The sequence below is a fragment of the Oncorhynchus keta genome, chromosome 29, assembly GCF_023373465.1.
Source record: "Oncorhynchus keta strain PuntledgeMale-10-30-2019 chromosome 29, Oket_V2, whole genome shotgun sequence".
NCBI classification, from domain to species: Eukaryota; Metazoa; Chordata; class Actinopteri; order Salmoniformes; family Salmonidae; genus Oncorhynchus; species Oncorhynchus keta.
In genome coordinates this window covers 3,904,607-3,924,909 of record NC_068449.1, presented here as the reverse complement: position 1 = coordinate 3,924,909, position 20,303 = coordinate 3,904,607, and the positions used below count along the sequence as shown (strand labels likewise).

General features: G+C 48.9%; 1 protein-coding gene and 1 long non-coding RNA gene across 2 annotated transcripts in view; one reads left to right on the top strand and one right to left on the bottom strand.

Annotated features, from left to right (window-relative positions):
* sh3yl1 (SH3 and SYLF domain containing 1) overlaps positions 1–20,303 on the bottom strand; it is a 58,521-nt gene that overhangs the window by 17,311 nt on the left and 20,907 nt on the right. Inside the window, exons 2-6 of the mRNA XM_052485727.1 lie at positions 18,087–18,197; positions 16,358–16,471; positions 16,219–16,283; positions 1,970–2,082; positions 485–613 (exon numbers count right to left, since the gene is read on the bottom strand). Of these exons, the coding sequence (XP_052341687.1) occupies positions 485–613; positions 1,970–2,082; positions 16,219–16,283; positions 16,358–16,471; positions 18,087–18,197 (532 nt within the window). The remainder of the gene's footprint in view (positions 1–484; positions 614–1,969; positions 2,083–16,218; positions 16,284–16,357; positions 16,472–18,086; positions 18,198–20,303) is intronic.
* On the top strand, positions 18,946–20,183 carry LOC127913529 (uncharacterized). Its single transcript, XR_008085878.1, has 3 exons — positions 18,946–19,302; positions 19,690–19,732; positions 19,991–20,183. It is a non-coding gene; the product is annotated as an uncharacterized LOC127913529 (long non-coding RNA).

The window sequence follows — 20,303 nt, the reverse complement described above, 5'->3', positions numbered from 1 at the left end:
AGTAATACAACACACAGTAATACAACACACACAGTAATACAACACACACACATTAATAGCGTCTGCTAAATGACTTAAATGTAAATGTAAATGTAATACAACACGCACACATTAATACAACACGCACACACTAATACAAACACACACACACTAATACAACACACACAGTAATACAACAAACACACACACACACACACACACACACACACACACACATTAATACAACACACACACATTAATACAACACACACACATTAATACAACACACACACATTAATACAACACACACACACACACACACATTAATACAACACACACACACATTAATACAACACACACACATTAATACAACACACACACACACATTAATACAACACACACACACATTAATACAACACACACACATTAATACAACACACACATTAATACAACACACACATTAATACAACACACACATTAATACAACACACGGTGTGTAACGTACTTGCGGTTGGTGTCTTTGCGTTCTATGAGGCAGGATCCCTCCAGAGAGACTCCAGCAAACAGCCCTCTGGACTTACAGTAGGTAAACACTGCTGCTGTGCTACGTAGCGCTACATCAGCCTCCACGTTCCTACACACACACACACATTAATACAACACACACACACACACATTAATACAACACACACACACACGAGAGATAGAGGAAGATCGGAGTGTTGAGGATGGCACATTGATCAGAATCCCACTGCTGAGCGATGAGTATTGAAGGAGACCATTAAAAAAAAAACTTCCCTAACATCAGAAAGCATCATATTACGGGACCACGTCTCAGGCAGTCATTGTAAATAACAATTTGTTCTTAACCCGACTTGCCTAGTTGACTAAAAAAGGTGAAATTAAAATGTAAGAGACCCAGACATGTGTCTCTGTGTGTGCAAGGGAGGTCCCATGTTGTAAATGTCACCTGAACAAAGAAAAGGCACTCCCATCTGACATTAACCTCTCATTGTTTTATTGTTGCTATATTTAAAAAAAACAGACACACCACCCCATCTCCTTGTTTGATGATAACTGTATGCTTATTTTAATTACCCAACCTGGTATGTCATTCTAAATAAAGACTGAGAGGGAGTCTGCTTCGGGCAGCATTCCACATCTACTCATCAACAACGATTAACCTGTGACAACAAGAGCAACCCCTCTCACACACACACACACACACACACACACACACACACACACACACACACACACACACACACACACACACACACGCCTCCACCCTATAAAACATCAACCACTTCTACAGCTCTCACTTCTTCTGTCAACACACAGCAAGTACTAACCCAACTCAAAACACTTGTCACAAAACCATTTCCCCTCCACAATCCCTGCTCAGACATTCAAGTGTCCACAAAGCGTCCAGTTTAAATAAGGGGTAGCCCCTAACCCACCGCCTCGGGGAGGCCCTAACCCACCGCCTCGGGGAGGCCCTAACCCACAGCCTCGGGGAGGCCCTAACCCACAGCCCCGGGGAGCCCCTAACCCACAGCCCCGGGAGGCCCTAACCCACAGCCCCGGGGAGCCCCTAACCCACAGCCCCGGGGAGCCCCTAACCCACCGCCCCGGGGAGGCCCTAACCCACAGCCTCGGGGAGGCCCTAACCCACAGCCCCGGGGAGGCCCTAACCCACAGCCCCGGGGAGGCCCTAACCCACAGCCCCGGGGAGGCCCTAACCCACCGCCCCGGGGAGCCCCTAACCCACCGCCCCGGGGAGCCCCTAACCCACCGCCCCGGGGAGCCCCTAACCCACCGCCCCGGGGAGGCCCTAACCCACCGCCCCGGGGAGCCCCTAACCCACCGCCTCGGGGAGGCCCTAACCCACAGCCTAAGGGCTGGAACACATCAAGAGGGATGAGCCATGGTTGGACCCTGACTGGTTTTGGCCAACCATGAACCAAGATGTGTGTGTGTGTTTGTTCACCTCCCCATCGGTCCTACCGCCACAGTACAGTTGCCCCCCAGAGTGAGGTTCCCTCCTTTAGAGAAAGAATCCACCGCCCTGCGCTGCATCAGAATCACCACCAGGTCTGATACCTAGACACACAGAGACAGAGTAGTGTTTCGGTCCGGACTGGGAGAAGGGGAGAGAGCGGGCAGACTGGGAGAAGGGGAGAGAGCGGGCAGACTGGGAGAAGGGGAGAGAGCGGGCAGACTGGGAGAAGGGGAGAGGGCGGGCAGACTGGGAGAAGGGGAGAGGGCGGGCAGACTGGGAGAAGGGGAGAGGGCGGGCAGACTGGGAGAAGGGGAGAGGGCGGGCAGACTGGGAGAAGGGGAGAGGGCGGGCAGACGGGGAGAAGGGGAGAGGGCGGGCAGACTGGGAGAAGGGGAGAGGGGCGGGCAGACTGGGAGAAGGGGAGAGGGCGGGCAGACTGGGAGAAGGGGAGAGGGCGGGCAGACTGGGAGAAGGGGAGAGGGGGCGGGCAGACTGGGAGAAGGGGAGAGGGGCGGGAGAAGGGGGGAGGGGCGGGGAGAAGGGGAGAAGGCGGGGAGAAGGGGAGAAGGCGGGCAGACTGGGAGAAGGGGAGAGGGCGGGCAGACTGGGAGAAGGGGAGAGGGCGGGCAGGGGAGGGGAGAGGGGCGGGCAGACGGGGAGAAGGGGAGAGGGCGGGCAGACTGGGAGAAGGGGAGAGGGCGGGCAGACTGGGAGAAGGGGAGAGGGCGGGCAGACTGGGAGAAGGGGAGAGGGCGGGCAGACGGGGGGGAGAAGGGGAGAGGGGGGGGGAAGGGGAGAGGGCGGGGAGAAGGGGAGAGGGCGGGGAGAAGGGGAGAGGGCGGGGAGAAGGGGAGAAGGCGGGCAGACTGGGAGAAGGGGAGAGGGCGGGCAGACTGGGAGAAGGGGAGAGGGCGGGCAGACGGGGAGAAGGGGAGAGGACGGGGAGAAGGGGAGAGGGCGGGCAGACGGGGAGAAGGGGAGAGGACGGGGAGAAGGGGAGAGGGCGGGGAGAAGGGGAGAGGGCGGGGAGAAGGGGAGAGGGCGGGTAGACGGGGAGAAGGGGGAGAGGGCGGGCAGACGGGGAGAGGGCGGGCAGACGGGGAGAAGGGGAGAGGGCGGGCAGACGGGGAGAAGGGGAGAGGGCGGGCAGACTGGGAGAAGGGGAGAGGGCGGGCAGACTGGGAGAAGGGGAGAGGGTGGGCAGACTGGGAGAAGGGGAGAGGGCAGCTTTTATTTCTTTCATCACATTCCCAGTGGGTCAGAAGTTCACACACTCAATTAGTATTTGGTAGCATTGCTTTAAAATTGTTTAACTTGGGTCAAACGTTTTGGGTAGCCTTCCACAAGCTACCCACAATAAGTTGGGTGAATTTTGCCCCATTCCTCCTGACCGAGCTTTATATTTTTTATTTCCCCTTTATTTAACCAGGTAGGCTAGTTGAGAAGTTCTCATTTACAACTGTGACCTGGCCAAGATAAAGCAAAGCGACAAACAACAGAGTTCCACATGGAATAAACAAGCGTACAGTCAATAACACAATAGGAAAAAAAAGAAAGTCTATATACAGTTTGTGCAAAATGAGTAAGGAGGTAAGGCAATAAATAGGCCAATAGTAGCGAAGTAATTACAATTTAGCAAATTAACACTGGGGTGAAAGATGAGCAGATGGTAATGTGCAAGTAGAGATACTGGTGAGCAGAAAAGTAAATAAAAACAACATAGGGATGAGGTAGATTGGGTGGATTATTTACAGATGGGCTATGCGCGATACAGAGCTGGTGTAAAACAAAAAAAACAAAAAAATAAATAAATAAAAAAAGAGTCAGGTTTGTAGGCCTCCTTGCACGCACACGCTTTTTCAGTTCTGCCCACAAATGTTCTATAGGATTGAGGTCAGGGCTTTGTGATGGCCACTCCAATACCTTGACTTGTCCTTAAGCCATTTTGCCACAACTTTGGAAGTGTGCTTGGGGGGTCATTGTCCATTTGGAAGACCCATTTGCGACCAAGCTTTAACTTCCTGACTGATATCTTGATGTTGCTTCAATATATTCACAATTTCCCTCCCTCATGATGACATCTATTTTGTGAACCATTTTGTGAACTAAGTGCACCAGTCCCTCCTGCAGCAAAGCACTCCCACATCATGATGCTGCCACCCCCGTGCTTCACGGTTGGGATGGTGTTCTTCGGCTTGCAAGCCTCCCCCTTTTTTTCCCAAACATAACAATGGCCAAACAGTTCTATTTTTGTTTCAGACCAGAAGACATTTCTCCAAAAAGTACGATCTTTGTCCCCATGTGCAGTTGCAAACCGCAGTCTTCTTCCTTGCTGAGCGGCCTTACAGGTTGTCGATATAGGACTCGTTTTACTGTGGATATAGATACTTTTGTACCCGTTTCCTCCAGCATCTTCACAAGGTCCCTTACTGTTGTTCTGGGATTGATTTGTACTTTTCGCACCAAAGTACTTTCATCTCTAGGAGACAGAACGCGTCTCCTTCCTGAGCGGTATGACGGCTGCGTGGTCCCATGGTGTTTATACTTGTGTACATGGTACCTTCAGGCTTTTGGAAATTGCTCCCAAGATGAAGCAATTTTTTTTGTGAGGTCTTGGCTGATTTCTTTTGATTTTCCCATGATGTCAAGCAAAGAGGCACTGAGTTTGAAGGTAGGCCTTGAAATACATCCACAGGTACACCTCCAATCGACTCAAATGATGTCACTTAGGCTGTCAGAAGCGTCTAAAGCAGGGGTGTCAAAGTCAAATGGACGGAGGGCCAAATAAAAAATTTAGCTACAAGCCGAGGGCCGGACTGTTCGAATGTTCATTGAAAAATTTTTAAATGACGCATATAGTCTAGTGAACCTAATTGAACCTACTGAAAACCTAACAAATATATTCCAATATGATCAGATAAATAAAGCAATATTTTCTTATGGCTCTGTCAGTAATCTTTAATTTTCAACAGACACAAAAGACAAATTTCCTTTATATAAAAATCCCCATAACATGAACATTAAATGAAAGAAACCGGTATTCAAGGCACCATCAGTAGCCTATATTTTCTATTTTAGCAAAAGTGGGCTAAATTTACTTCAAAGAAAAAAAAATAATAGCAATTTTCTATCATCCACTCAACTGAAATATTTTTAAAATATAATTGGATTGAAATACAATAAAATAAAGTGCAAAAATCTATTAATCAAAAACAACACTTTGTTTAAGGAGAAGTAACATGCAGTGAAAACAAATATTAAACTTTAACTTTTAAACTTGAACTGAGTAAAAACTCTAAATATGTGATTGCACAGTAATGTTCACTTGTTTGAGGTTGAGGGTGATACTTGGTGGTGTCCCATCTTTTCCACAAGTTCATCAATGTTCGGGGTAAGGCTCTGAGCTGAGGAAATCCTCAGAATTGAGTGGAGGTGTTCAGCAGTAAGTCGACTTCTGTGTGATGTTTTGTTCAAGTTCATCAAAGAAAACAGTTGTTCACACAGGTATGTGCTGCCAAACATAGACAACGTTTGAGCAGCCTGGATGCGCAGCTGGGGCATTGTGTCGGGGAGGAAACGGGCGAACTCCGCAGCACCCACTGCCGCATATTTTGCCCTCAGTGCATCATTGCATTGAGGTCAATCAACTCCATTTGGAGGTTTGGTGGTGAGCTTTCCACGTCAACAGCAAATGGGTTACCGAGCAGTTCCAACCTGCTTTTTTGTGCTTCAAAGTCAGCAAATCGGCGTCGAAAGTCAGCGGCAAGCATACCTATTTTATCAGCCAACTGTGCGCTCGGGAACGCACTGGTAGAGAGCTTCTCTTTCATGGTCTGGCAGCTGGGAAAGTGGCTCAAATTTTCTTTCCGCATCTGCGTCTCCCACAGAGTTTGGTTTTAAATGCCTTCACTGTACTGTACATATCAGAGATGACACGATCCCGACCCTGCAGCTGCAAGTTCATTGCATTCAGATGACTCGTAATGTCACACAGAAAAGCCATTTCACACAGAAACATTTCGTCTCGGAGTTGTGTTGTGTCTTTCCCTTTGCTGTCCAAGAACAGACAAATCTCCTCACGAAGCTCGAAACATCTTTGAAGCACCTTTCCCTGGCTTAGCCATCGCACCTCTGTGTGATAAGGCAAATCACCATGCTCCGTTTCTAACTCCGTCAGAAATGCCTTGAACTGGCGGTGATTCAAACCTTTGGCTCTGATAAAGTTAACTGTGCGCGTGATGATGCTCATTACATGCTCCATTTTCAAGGCTTTACCGCACAACGCTTCCTGGTGTATGATACAATGATAAGCTGTCAGCTCACCTGTCGCGTTTTCCTCTTGCATCTTTTCCCGTATCTTCGCCACCAGTCCGCTCCTGTGTCCACACATCGCAGGTGCTCCGTCGGTTGTCAAACCCACAAGTTTTTCCCAAGGCAGCTCCATCTCATTTACACATCTTGACACCTCTTCATACAAATCATGCCCCGTAGTTGTGCCATGCATAGGACGTAAAGCCAAAAACTCCTCTGTCACGCTTAGGCTGGAGTCCACTCCGCGGATGAAAATTGACAACTGGGCAATGTCAGAAATGTCGGTGCTCTCATCCACAGCCAAGGAATATGCAATGAAATCTTTTCCCTTTTCACAAGCTGCTCTTTTAGATTGATGGACAACTGGTCTACTCTCTCGGCAATGGTGTTTCTGCTCAGACTCACATTTAAAAAGAGTTGCCTTTTTCTGGGCAAACTTCGTCACAAACTTTAATCATGCAGTTTTTGATGAAATCCCCCTCCGTAAATGGCCGGGCTGATTTAGCGATCTCTTCTGCCAAAATAAAACTGGCCTTGACAGCAGCCTGGCCTTGTGATTTGGCTTTTTTGAACAGAGCCTGTCGAGATTTGAGGCCTCGTTTTAATTCCTCTGCCTTTTGTAGCCTTTGTTCCATGTCCATATTCTTGTTTTTGTCCGCGTGTTTCGTTTCATAATGTCGTCTCAGATTATACTCTTTCAGTACCGCCACACTTTCTCCACACAGGTTTTCCAGCTACCTCCGTGAACAAATACTCCGACTCCCACCTTGTTTGAAACCCCCGGTTCTCAGTGTCCACCTTCCGTTTTGCCATTTTTGATGGGTATCTGAAAGTTAATTTTACTGTGATGCTGACAACTGCTGTGCCAATAAATATTGAAATGAAGCAGCCTACTGCTCGGTGCGTCACCGTTGCATTGTGGGAAATGTAGTATTGGTGCGTGTAAAAGATCTGCGGGCTGCCGGCTTGCTGCGGTCTGCGGGCCGGTTCTAATAATAAATCAAGATCATCCCAGGGGCCGTAAAAAACCTTCTCGCGGGCCGGATGTGGCCCGCGGGCCTTGACTCTGACATATGTGGTCTAAAGCAATGACATAATTTTCTGGAATATTCCAAGCTGTTTAAATGCACAGTCAACTAAGTGTATATAAACTTCTAACCCACTGGAATTGTGATACAGTGAATTATAAGGGAAATAACCTGCCTGTAAACAATTGTTGGAAAAAATGACTGTCACGTACAAAGATGTACAAAAAAACCGACTTGCCGAAACTATAGTTTGTTAACAAGACATCTGTGGAGTGGTTGAAAAACTAATTTTAATGACTCCAACCTAAGTGTATGTAAACTTCCCGACTTCAACTGTAAATGGCAGGTTATGGGAGGGTCAAGATAACCCCAAACAGCAAATCACTTCCTCATCCTTGTTTGTGTAGAATTTTGTTCATTAATTTAGTTTAAATGGGGACCCTGAAAAATACAAACAAAAACACCCAAATAAGTCATTTTAGACGCCGCAAAGCCCCTTGTTTATTGGAGCTTTTTGTTCGTACTACACAACCAGGAAGTGATTTGCCATTTGGATGAACAAATGGTGAATTGACCCTTCTATAACATGACATTTACATCAAAATTAGAGATTTGGTCCTTTAATACATTTTACCTCTGTTCACATGAATACCCTTCAGACAGCCGAGGACAGAGAACAATACTGCTTTGATTCACCTGTGTGTGTGTGTGTGTGTGTGTGTGTGTGTGTGTGTGTGTGTGTGTGTGAGAGAGTGAGAGAGAGAGCGAGACTGGCAGCTACCTGGCAGCAACCAGATAACAATCAAAAGCTACAAAACACCGAAACAGAAACATAGTGAGTCACCTGATGGACAGGAACAGCAAGCCTCTACATCACTCTACTTCCTACACATATATACTGAGTGTACAAAACATTAGGAACACCTTCCTCATATTGAGATGCCCCCTTTTTTTACCTTCAGAACAGCCGCAACTCATTGGGACATGAACTCGACAAGGCGTCAAAAGAGTTCCACAGGGATGCTGGTCCATGTTGACTCCAATGATACCTACAGTTTGTTCAAGTTGGCTTGATCTTCTTTGGGTGGTGGACCATTCTTGATATACACAGGAAACTGTTTGAACGTGAAAAACCCAGCAGTGTTGCCGTTCTTGACACAATCAAACCAGTGCGACTGACACCTAAAATCAGACCCCGTTCAAAGACATTTAAATAATTTGCCTTGCCCATTCACCCTCTGAATGGCACATACACAATCCATGTCTTAAAATGTCTCAAGGCTTAAAAAAAATAAAATAAAAAAAAAACACCTTCTTTAACCAGTCTCCTCCATCTAAAGTGATTGAAGTGGGTTTAACATGCAACATCAATAAGGGATCATAGCTTTCACCTGGTCAGTCTGTCATGGAAAGGGCAGGTGTTCTTAATGTTTTGTCCACTCAGTGTATTGCTTCATTTCCTTTACAGTGCATTCGGAAAGTATTCAGACCTCTTGACTTTCTCCACATTGTTACGTTACCTTGCTCTAAAATGGATTTGATCTATTGATTTTCCTCATCAATCCACACACAATGCCCCATAATGACAATGGTTTCGAAAATATGTTGTAAATGCATTAAAAATAAAAACAGAAAACCCATATTTACATAATTTTTCAGACCCTTTGCTATGAGACTCTGGGTTGAGCTCACTGACAGAGCTCCAGAGTTCCTGTGGAAATGGGAGAACCTTCCAGAAGGACAATCATCTCCTGAGCACTCCACAAATCAGGCCTTTATGGTAGTGGCCTGAATGAAGCCACTCCTCAGGAAAAGGCATGACAGCCTGCTTGGAATTTGCAAAGAGGCACCTGAAGACTCTCAGACGACGAGAAACAAGATTCTCTGGTCTGATGAAACCAGTATTGAACTCTTGGGCCAGAATGCAAAGCGTCACGTCTGGAGGAAACCTGGCACCATCCCTACGGTGAAGCATGGTGGTGGCAGCATCAAGTTTTGGGGATGTTCTTCAACAGCAGGGACTGGGAGACTAGTCAGGATCGAGGCAAAGATGAAGTACAGAGAGATCCTTGAAGAAAAACTGCTCCAGTGCGCTCAGGATTTCAGACTGGGGCGAAGGTTCACCGTCCAACAGGACAACGACCTTAAGCACACAGCCAAGACAACACAGGAGTGGCTACGGGACAAGTCTGAATGTCTTTGAGTGGCCCAGCCAGAGCCCAGACATGAACCCGATCGAACATCTCTGGTAGGACCTGAAAACAGCTCTGCAGCAACGTTCCCCATCCAACCTGACAGCGCTTGAGGATCTGCAGAGAAGAATGAGAGAACCTCCTCAAATGCAGCTGTGCCAAGCTTGTAGCATCATACCCAAGAAGACTCGAGGTTGTAGTCGCTGCTAATGGTGCTTCAACAAAGTACTGAGTAAAGGGTCTGAATACTTATGTAAATGTCATTGTAGTTTTTAATTTTTTTAAACATTTGCAAAAATGACTAAAAACCTGTTTTTGCTTTGTCATTATGGGGGTAATGTGTGTAAATTGATGAGGGAAAAAAACAATTTAAATCAATTTTAGAATAAGTCTAAGGTAAAAAGTCAAGGGGTCTGAAAACTTTCTGAATGTACTGTACATCTGCTGACAGGTTGATGGAACACGGCCCTGGCAGAAACAAAATCTTAAGGGTCTGGATGGAACACGGCGTCTGGAGTCAGCCACGATAAGGGTCTGGATGGAACACGGCGTCTGGAGTCAGCCACGATAAGGGTCTGGAGTCAGCCACGATAAGGGTCTGGATGGAACACGGCGTCTGGCGTCAGCCACGATAAGGGTCTGGAGTCAGCCACGATAAGGGTCTGGATGGAACACGGCGTCTGGCGTCAGCCACGATAAGGGTCTGGAGTCAGCCACTATAAGGGTCTGGATGGAACACGGCGTCTGGCGTCAGCCACGATAAGGGTCTGGATGGAACACGGCGTCTGGAGTCAGCCACGATAAGGGTCTGGATGGAACACGGCGTCTGGAGTCAGCCACGATAAGGGTCTGGATGGAACACGGCGCCTGGCGTCAGCCACAATAAGGGTCTGGATGGAACACGGCGTCTGGCGTCAGCCACTATAAGGGTCTGGATGGAACACAGGCGTCTGGAGTCAGCCACTATAAGGGTCTGGATGGAACACAGGCGTCTGGAGTCAGCCACTATAAGGGTCTGGATGGAACACGGCGTCTGGCGCCAGCCACTATAAGGGTCTGGATGGAACACGGCGTCTGGCGTAGGACACTAAGGGTCTGGGAAGAACACGGCGTCTGGAATCAGCCACGATAAGGGTCTGGATGGAACACGGCGTCTGGCGTCAGCCACTATAAGGGTCTGGATGGAACACGGCGTCTGGACTCAGCCACAATAAGGGTCTGGATGGAACACGGCGTCTGGACTCAGCCACAATAAGGGTCTGGATGGAACACGGCGTCTGGGGTGTAAAATTTCGGTAACTTTCTCAAAATCGAAGGATGGAACATCCTTTATTCAATCAATTTTAGAATAAGTCTAACGTAAAAGTCAAGGGGTCTGAAAACTTTCCGAATGTACTGTACATCTGCTGACAGGTTGATTCCCCTGGCAGAAACAAAATCTTAAGGGTCTGGATGGAACACGGCGTCTGGAGTCAGCCACGATAAGGGTCTGGAGTCAGCCACGATAAGGGTCTGGATGGAACACGGCGTCTGGCGTCAGCCACGATAAGGGTCTGGAGTCAGCCACGATAAGGGTCTGGATGGAACACGGCGTCTGGAGTCAGCCACGATAAGGGTCTGGATGGAACACGGCGTCTGGAGTCAGCCACGATAAGGGTCTGGATGGAACACGGCGTCTGGAGTCAGCCACGATAAGGGTCTGGATGGAACACGGCGTCTGGAGTCAGCCACGATAAGGGTCTGGAGTCAGCCACGATAAGGGTCTGGATGGAACACGGCGTCTGGAGTCAGCCACGATAAGGGTCTGGATGGAACACGGCGTCTGGAGTCAGCCACGATAAGGGTCTGGATGGAACACGGCGTCTGGCGTCAGCCACGATAAGGGTCTGGATGGAACACGGCGTCTGGAGTCAGCCACGATAAGGGTCTGGAGTCAGCCACGATAAGGGTCTGGATGGAACACGGCGTCTGGCGTCAGACACTATAAGGGTCTGGATGGAACACGGCGTCTGGAGTCAGCCACGATAAGGGTCTGGATGGAACACGGCGCCTGCGTCAGCCACAATAAGGGTCTGGATGGAACACGGCGCCTGGCGTCAGCCACGATAAGGGTCTGGATGGAACACGGCGTCTGGAGTCAGCCACTATAAGGGTCTGGAGTCAGCCACGATAAGGGTCTGGGAAGAACACGGCGTCTGGAGTCAGCCACGATAAGGGTCTGGATGGAACACGGCGTCTGGAGTCAGCCACGATAAGGGTCTGGATGGAACACGGCGTCTGGCGTCAGCCACGATAAGGGTCTGGGAAGAACACGGCGTCTGGCGTCAGCCACGATAAGGGTCTGGATGGAACACGGCGTCTGGCGTCAGCCACGATAAGGGTCTGGATGGAACACGGCGTCTGGCGTAAGCCACTATAAGGGTCTGGATGGAACACGGCGTCTGGAGACAGTCACGATAAGGGTCTGGATGGAACACGGCGTCTGGAGTCAGCCACGATAAGGGTCTGGAGTCAGCCACTATAAGGGTCTGGATGGAACACGGCGTCTGGCGTCAGGACACTAAGGGTCTGGGAAGAACACGGCGTCTGGAATCAGCCACGATACGGGTCTGGATGGAACACGGCGTCTGGAGTCAGCCACGATAAGGGTCTGGATGGAACACGGCGTCTGGCGTCAGCCACGATAAGGGTCTGGATGGAACACGGCGTCTGGCGTCAGCCACGATAAGGGTCTGGATGGAACACGGCGTCTGGAGTCAGCCACGATAAGGGTCTGGATGGAACACGGCGTCTGGAGTCAGCCACGATAAGGGTCTGGATGGAACACGGCGTCTGGAGTCAGCCACGATAAGGGTCTGGATGGAACACGGCGTCTGGACTCAGCCACAATAAGGGTCTGGATGGAACACAGCGTCTGGCGTGTAAAATTTCGGTAACTTTCTCAAAATCGAATAAATTCAAACATCCTTTATTCACTCCGATGTCTTGAGAACAAACTTCTCTGAGAGGATGTCCTGAGCCAGCGCTCACTCTGGGAAGAACAAGTCTAACTACAACTGACTTCCTGCTTGTGTAACAGAGTAAGAAAATAAATCCTGTTTTAGTTGTGAAGTTCACGTCAACAATCAATGAAACTACATGGACATATTGAAATATGAACTCTATAACAAAAAATGTAATAAATTGACTCATTTTGATAAACCCTGTTTTATTGGGGAAGTTCATGTCACAGAATCATTAGGGAATAAGGCACTGCATCACAGTGCTAGCTGTGCCACTAGAGATCCTGGTTCGAGTCCAGGCTCTGTCTCAGTAGTCTAAGGCACTGCATCACAGTGCTAGCTGTGCCACTAGAGATCCTGGTTCAAGTCCAGGCTCTGTCTCAGTAGTCTAAGGCACTGCATCACAGTGCTCTGTGGAACACTAGAGATCCTGGTTCAAGTCCAGGCTCTGTCTCAAAGTCTAAGGCACTGCATCACAGTGCTAGCTGTGCCACTAGAGATCCTGGTTCGAGTCCAGGCTCTCTCAGTAGTCTAAGGCACTGCATCACAGTGCTAGCTGTGCCACTAGAGATCCTGGTTCAAGTCCAGGCTCTGTCTCAGTAGTCTAAGAAACTAAATCACAGTGCTAGCTGTGCCACAATAGAGATCCTGGTTATTGAAGTCCAGGCTCTGTCTCAGTAGTCTAAGGCACTGCATCACAGTGCTAGCTTTGCCACTAAATCCTGGTTCAAGTCCAGGCTCTGTCTCAGTAATCTAAGGCACTGCATCACAGTGCTAGCTGTGCCACTAGAGATCCTGGTTCAAGTCCAGGCTCTGTCTCAGTAGTCTAAGGCACTGCATCACAGTGCTAGCTGTGCCACTAGAGATCCTGGTTCAAGTCCAGGCTCTGTCTCAGTAGTCTAAGGCACTGCATCACAGTGCTAGCTGTGCCACTAGAGATCCTGGTTCAAGTCCAGGCTCTGTCTCAGTAGTCTAAGGCACTGCATCACAGTGCTAGCTGTGCCACTAGAGATCCTGGTTCGAGTCCAGGCTCTGTCTCAGTAGTCTAAGGCACTGCATCACAGTGCTAGCTGTGCCACTAGAGATCCTGGTTCAAGTCCAGGCTCTGTCTCAGTAGTCTAAGGCACTGCATCACAGTGCTAGCTGTGCCACTAGAGATCCTGGTTCGAGTCCAGGCTCTGTCTCAGTAGTCTAAGGCACTGCATCACAGTGCTAGCTGTGCCACTAGAGATCCTGGTTCAAGTCCAGGCTCTGTCTCAGTAGTCTAAGGCACTGCATCACAGTGCTAGCTGTGCCACTAGAGATCCTGGTTCGAGTCCAGGCTCTGTCTCAGTAGTCTAAGGCACTGCATCACAGTGCTAGCTGTGCCACTAGAGATCCTGGTTCAAGTCCAGGCTCTGTCTCAGTAGTCTAAGGCACTGCATCACAGTGCTAGCTGTGCCACTAGAGATCCTGGTTCAAGTCCAGGCTCTGTCTCAGTAGTCTAAGGCACTGCATCACAGTGCTAGCTGTGCCACTAGAGATCCTGGTTCGAGTCCAGGCTCTGTCTCAGTAGTCTAAGGCACTGCATCACAGTGTTAGCTGTGCCACTAGAGATCCTGGTTCGAGTCCAGGCTCTGTCTCAGTAGTCTAAGGCACTGCATCACAGTGCTAGCTGTGCCACTAGAGATCCTGGTTCGAGTCCAGGCTCTGTCTCAGTAGTCTAAGGCACTGCATCACAGTGCTAGCTGTGCCACTAGAGATCCTGGTTCAAGTCCAGGCTCTGTCTCAGTAGTCTAAGGCACTGCATCACAGTGCTAGCTGTGCCACTAGAGATCCTGGTTCAAGTCCAGGCTCTGTCTCAGTAGTCTAAGGCACTGCATCACAGTGCTAGCTGTGCCACTAGAGATCCTGGTTCAAGTCCAGGCTCTGTCTCAGTAGTCTAAGGCACTGCATCACAGTGCTAGCTGTGCCACTAGAGATCCTGGTTCAAGTCCAGGCTCTGTCTCAGTAGTCTAAGGCACTGCATCACAGTGCTAGCTGTGCCACTAGAGATCCTGGTTCAAGTCCAGGCTCTGTCTCAGTAGTCTAAGGCACTGCATCACAGTGCTAGCTGTGCCACTAGAAATCCTGGTTCAAGTCCAGGCTCTGTCTCAGCAGTCTAAGGCACTGCATCACAGTGCTAGCTGTGCCACTAGAGATCCTGGTTCAAGTCCAGGCTCTGTCTCAGTAGTCTAAGGCACTGCATCACAGTGCTAGCTGTGCCACTAGAGATCCTGGTTCAAGTCCAGGCTCTGTCTCAGTAGTCTAAGGCACTGCATCACAGTGTTAGCTGTGCCACTAGAGATCCTGGTTCAAGTCCAGGCTCTGTCTCAGTAGTCTAAGGCACTGCATCACAGTGCTAGCTGTGCCACTAGAGATCCTGGTTCAAGTCCAGGCTCTGTCTCAGTAGTCTAAGGCACTGCATCACAGTGCTAGCTGTGCCACTAGAGATCCTGGTTCAAGTCCAGGCTCTGTCTCAGTAGTCTAAGGCACTGCATCACAGTGTTAGCTGTGCCACTATAAATCCTGGTTCAAGTCCAGGCTCTGTCTCAGTAGTCTAAGGCACTGCATCACAGTGCTAGCTGTGCCACTAGAAATCCTGGTTCAAGTCCAGGCTCTGTCTCAGTAGTCTAAGGCACTGCATCACAGTGCTAGCTGTGCCACTAGAGATCCTGGTTCGAGTCCAGGCTCTGTCTCAGTAGTCTAAGGCACTGCATCACAGTGCTAGCTGTGCCACTAGAGATCCTGGTTCAAGTCCAGGCTCTGTCTCAGTAGTCTAAGGCACTGCATCACAGTGCTAGCTGTGCCACTAGAGATCCTGGTTCAAGTCCAGGCTCTGTCTCAGTAGTCTAAGGCACTGCATCACAGTGCTAGCTGTGCCACTAGAAATCCTGGTTCAAGTCCAGGCTCTGTCTCAGTAGTCTAAGGCACTGCATCACAGTGTTAGCTGTGCCACTAGAGATCCTGGTTCAAGTCCAGGCTCTGTCTCAGTAGTCTAAGGCACTGCATCAAAGTGCTAGCTGTGCCACTAGAAATCCTGGTTCAAGTCCAGGCTCTGTCTCAGTAGTCTAAGGCACTGCATCACAGTGCTAGCTGTGCCACTAGAGATCCTGGTTCAAGTCCAGGCTCTGTCTCAGTAGTCTAAGGCACTGCATCACAGTGTTAGCTGTGCCACTAGAGATCCTGGTTCGAGTCCAGGCTCTGTTGCAGCCGGCCGTGACCAGGAGACCCATTCGCCCAGCGTCGTCCGGGTTTAGGGAGGGTTTGGCCGGCAGGGATGTCCTTGTCCCATCACGCAATCCAGCACATTGGTGCGGCTGGCTTCCAGGTTAAGCGGGTGTTGTGTCAAGAAGCAGTGCGGCTTGGCTGGGTTGTGTTTCGGAGGACACACTGCTCTTGCCCTTTGCCTCTCCCGAGTCCGTACGAGAGTTGCAGCGATGGGACAGGACCGTAACTACCAATTGGATACAACAAAAATGGGGTGATTTTTTTTTTATAGGCCGAATGGTCAAACCAAATGTCTGGATGAACTTATTTACCAGTAGACACACCTCTTAATAGAGCTTAGTGAATTACTCCTCTGTTTTCTATTGTGTGACACTGTGCACATGTTTTTTTAACCCAAGAAGAGAGCAAGGGAAAATGTTAGGCTGGATCCCTCGTGTGTCTGGTGGTCAACCTACCTCAACTCCAATCTCAAAGCCACCGCCCAGACCAGCTATACCAATGGCAGAGGGAGCAGACCAACCTAGTGAGAGGGAGGATGTAATGAACTTGTGTCCTGGCGATGACCATATAGTGTGTGTGTGGTGGTGTACTTACGTCCGTCAGCCAGTCTAGCGATGACTATACCGCTGCCGCCTCGAGCTGTGATCATGAAACCTGCCTTGATGACTGTGATGATGGCCAGGCCCTGACATTTGGCTAATATATTTGCTGGAGGGAGAAAAAAAACCCACAAATGATTAGCAGGTCCTGCTATGACACAATTACCTGTCATATCCAGAAAGGAGGACTGTCACCTGACAAAACCCTGATGACGTCACAGTAAAAACAGGTTTTTATTAGGTCACCTTTATTTCACCTTTATTTAACCAGGTCGGCCAGTTGAGAACAAGTTCTCATTTACCACCGCGACCTGGCCGAGATAAAGCAAAGCAGTGTGACAAAAAAAAACAAAAAAAAAACATTAACTGTACGTTTGTTTAACTAACACAATGGAAAGATCTATGTACAGTGTGTGCAAATGTAGAAGAGTAGGGAGGTAAGGCAATAAATAGGTCACAGAGGAGAAATAATTACAACACCGGAATGATAGATTTGCAGATGATGTGCAAGTAGAGATACTGGGGTGCAAGAGAGCAAGTGGGTAAGTAATAATATTGGTATGAGGTAGTCGGGTGTGCTGATGCTTAAAGTTAGAGAGGGAGATAAAGACTCCAGCTTCAGAGATTTTTGCAATTGGTTCCAGTCATTAGCAGCAGAGAACTGGAAGGAATGGCGGCCCAAAGGAAGAACTGGCTTTGGGGGTGACCAGTGAGATATACCTGCTGGAGCGCGTGCTACGGGTGGGTGTTGCTATGGTGACCAGTGAGCTGAGATAAGGCGGGATTTTACCTAGCAAAGACGTATCGATGACCTGGAGCCAGTGGGTTTGGCGACGAACATGTAGCGAGGGACAGCAAACGAGAGCATACATGTCGCAGTGGTGGGTAGTATATGGGGCTTTGGTGACAAAACAGATGGCACTGTGATAGACTGCATCCAGTTTGCTGAGTAGGGTGTTGGATGCTATTTTGTAAATGACATCGCCAAAGTCAAGGATCGGTAGGATAGTCAGTTTTACGAGGGTATGTTTGGCAGCATGAGTGAAGGATGCTTTGTTGCGAAATAGGAAGCCGTTTCTAGATGTAATTTTGGATTGGAGATGCTTAATGTGAGTCTGAAAGGAGAGTTTACAGTCTAGCCAGACACCAAGGTATTTGTAGTTGTCCACATATTCTAAGTCAGAACCGGCCAGAGTAGTGATGCTAGTCGGGCGGGATGGTGCAGGCAGCAATCGGTTGAAGAGCATGCACTTAATTTTACTAGCATTTAAAAGCAGTTGGAGGCCACGGAAGGAGTGTTGGATGGCGTTGAAGCTCGTTTGTAAGTTTGTTAGCAGTGTCCAAATAAGGGCCCGATGTATACAGAATAGTGTCGTCTGTGTAGAGGTGGATCAGCGAATGACCAGCAGCAAGAGCGATGTCATTGATCTATACAGAGAAGATCTATACAGAGAAGATTCGTCCCGAGAATTGAACCCTGTGGCACCCCCAAGAGACTGCCAGACGACTCAGAGAAGTAGTTGGTGAACCAGGCGAGGCAGTAATTTGAGAAACCAAGGCTGTTGAGTCTACCTGACAAAACCCTGATGACATCACCGTAAAGCCATGCCGAGAACGAGACAAATTATTAGGTATGAGTCAGAGATGAGAGTAAGGGCAGGATGAAAACGAGCACACTCAGATGAACAGGAACACATACACCCACCCCGCACACATTCACACACCTGGGATGAGTTTGTCAGGCCCAGTGCGGTTGGAGATCTCAGTAAACTCTCTGAGGATCTTGGCAGCTTTCTTCGCCTCGGACTTCATGTTGGACGGGATTGGGTTATTCACTGTCAACACACACACACATCAGACTTCATGTTGGACAGAGTTATTCATTGATTTCTAAAAACCCAAACCCTGGTCTGCTTCGCAAGCGTTCGTGGAAGTCTGGCGATGTTGCACCTCTGGGGTTAGAAACTCTGTACAACAACTAGAACCTCGGGATGAGTAGATAAAGAGCTGCATGAGCAATAGCTAAATGGGGATCCTAACAAAATACTCTAAAAACAGCCAGATCACCTTAGCCGATGTTTGTAACAGTTGCCAGTGTTTCAGGAAGTGGAGTCAGAGCAACTGAACCAAACCAGATTTCTCCAGTATTACCAATAGAATTACAGCATGGAGGAAAATCAACCAAAACAGGACCGACGTGATGCCTTTCACGACACCGTAGCTACATACCGATCTGATGATGTCACCTTAATACCTTACACAATAGAGAGATACACATACGATAGGAGGCCATATGAGGACACGGTTCAGACAACAGAACGGTTCTTGAACTCAGTGACTGTTCTAGCTTGTTCCGTAGACCTAGGGAGGGCTGCATTCCATTATTATTATTATTATTATCTTTTAAACTGGCCCCTTCTGCTCTCCAGCCTACTTCACAGGTCTGCTATGACTGAACAGGTGAAAGCGGTATGGTAGAAGCTATATTGAACTGTGCAGTCATCTCAGATCCATGAAGGGGAGTGGATGACGACACACACAGAGAGACAGACACACACAGAGACAGAGAGAGGACACCTTTTTGGTTTTGCACCAGCCACCTATAATTGGGATGTTCCTGGAGAGTTACCCTGCAGTAGGTTTAGACTCCAACCCTGTTCCTGGAGAGTAACCATACTGTAGGTTTAGACTCCAACCCTGCTCCTGGAGAGTTACCCTGCTGTAGGTTTAGACTCCAACCCTGCTCCTGGAGAGTTACCCTGCTGTAGGTTTAGACTCCAACCCTGCTCCTGGAGAGTAACCATACTGTAGGTTTAGACTCCAACCCTGCTCCTGGAGAGTTATCCTGCTGTAGGTTCATACTCCAACCCTGCTCCTGGAGAGTTACCCTGCTGTAGGTTTAGACTCCAACCCTGTTCCTGGAGAGTTACCCTGCTGTAGGTTTAGACTCCAACCCTGTTCCTGGAGAGTTACCCTGCTGTAGGTTCATACTCCAACCCTGTTCCTGGAGAGTTATCCTGCTGTAGGTTCATACTCCAACCCTGTTCCTGGAGAGTTACCCTGCTGTAGGTTTAGACTCCAACCCTGTTCCTGGAGAGTTACCCTGCTGTAGGTTCATACTCCAACCCTGTTCCTGGAGAGTTACCCTGCTGTAGGTTCATACTCCAACCCTGTTCCTGGAGAGTTACCCTGCTGTAGGTTCATACTCCAACCCTGCTCCTGGAGAGTTACCCTGCTGTAGGTTCATACTCCAACCCTGTTCCTGGAGAGTTATCCTGCTGTAGGTTCATACTCCAACCCTGTTCCTGGAGAGTTACCCTGCTGTAGGTTCATACTCCAACCCTGTTCCTGGAGAGTTACCCTGCTGTAGGTTCATACTCCAACCCTGTTCCTGGAGAGTTACCCTGCTGTAGGTTCATACTCCAACCCTGCTCCTGGAGAGTTACCCTGCTGTAGGTTCATACTCCAACCCTGTTCCTGGAGAGTTATCCTGCTGTAGGTTCATACTCCAACCCTGTTCCTGGAGAGTTACCCTGCTGTAGGTTCATACTCCAACCCTGTTCCTGGAGAGTTACCCTGCTGTAGGTTCATACTCCAACCCTGCTCCTGGAGAGTTACCCTGCTGTAGGTTCATACTCCAACCCTGTTCCTGGAGAGTTATCCTGCTGTAGGTTCATACTCCAACCCTGTTCCTGGAGAGTTACCCTGCTGTAGGTTCATACTCCAACCCTGTTCCTGGAGAGTAAACATACTGTAGGTTTAGACTCCAACCCTGTTCCTGGAGAGTTACCCTGCTGTAGGTTTAGACTCCAACCCTGTTCCTGGAGAGTTACCCTGCTGTAGGTTCATACTCCAACCCTGTTCCTGGAGAGTTACCCTGCTGTAGGTTCAGACTCCAACCCTGTTCCTGGAGAGTTACCCTGCTGTAGGTTCACCCTGTT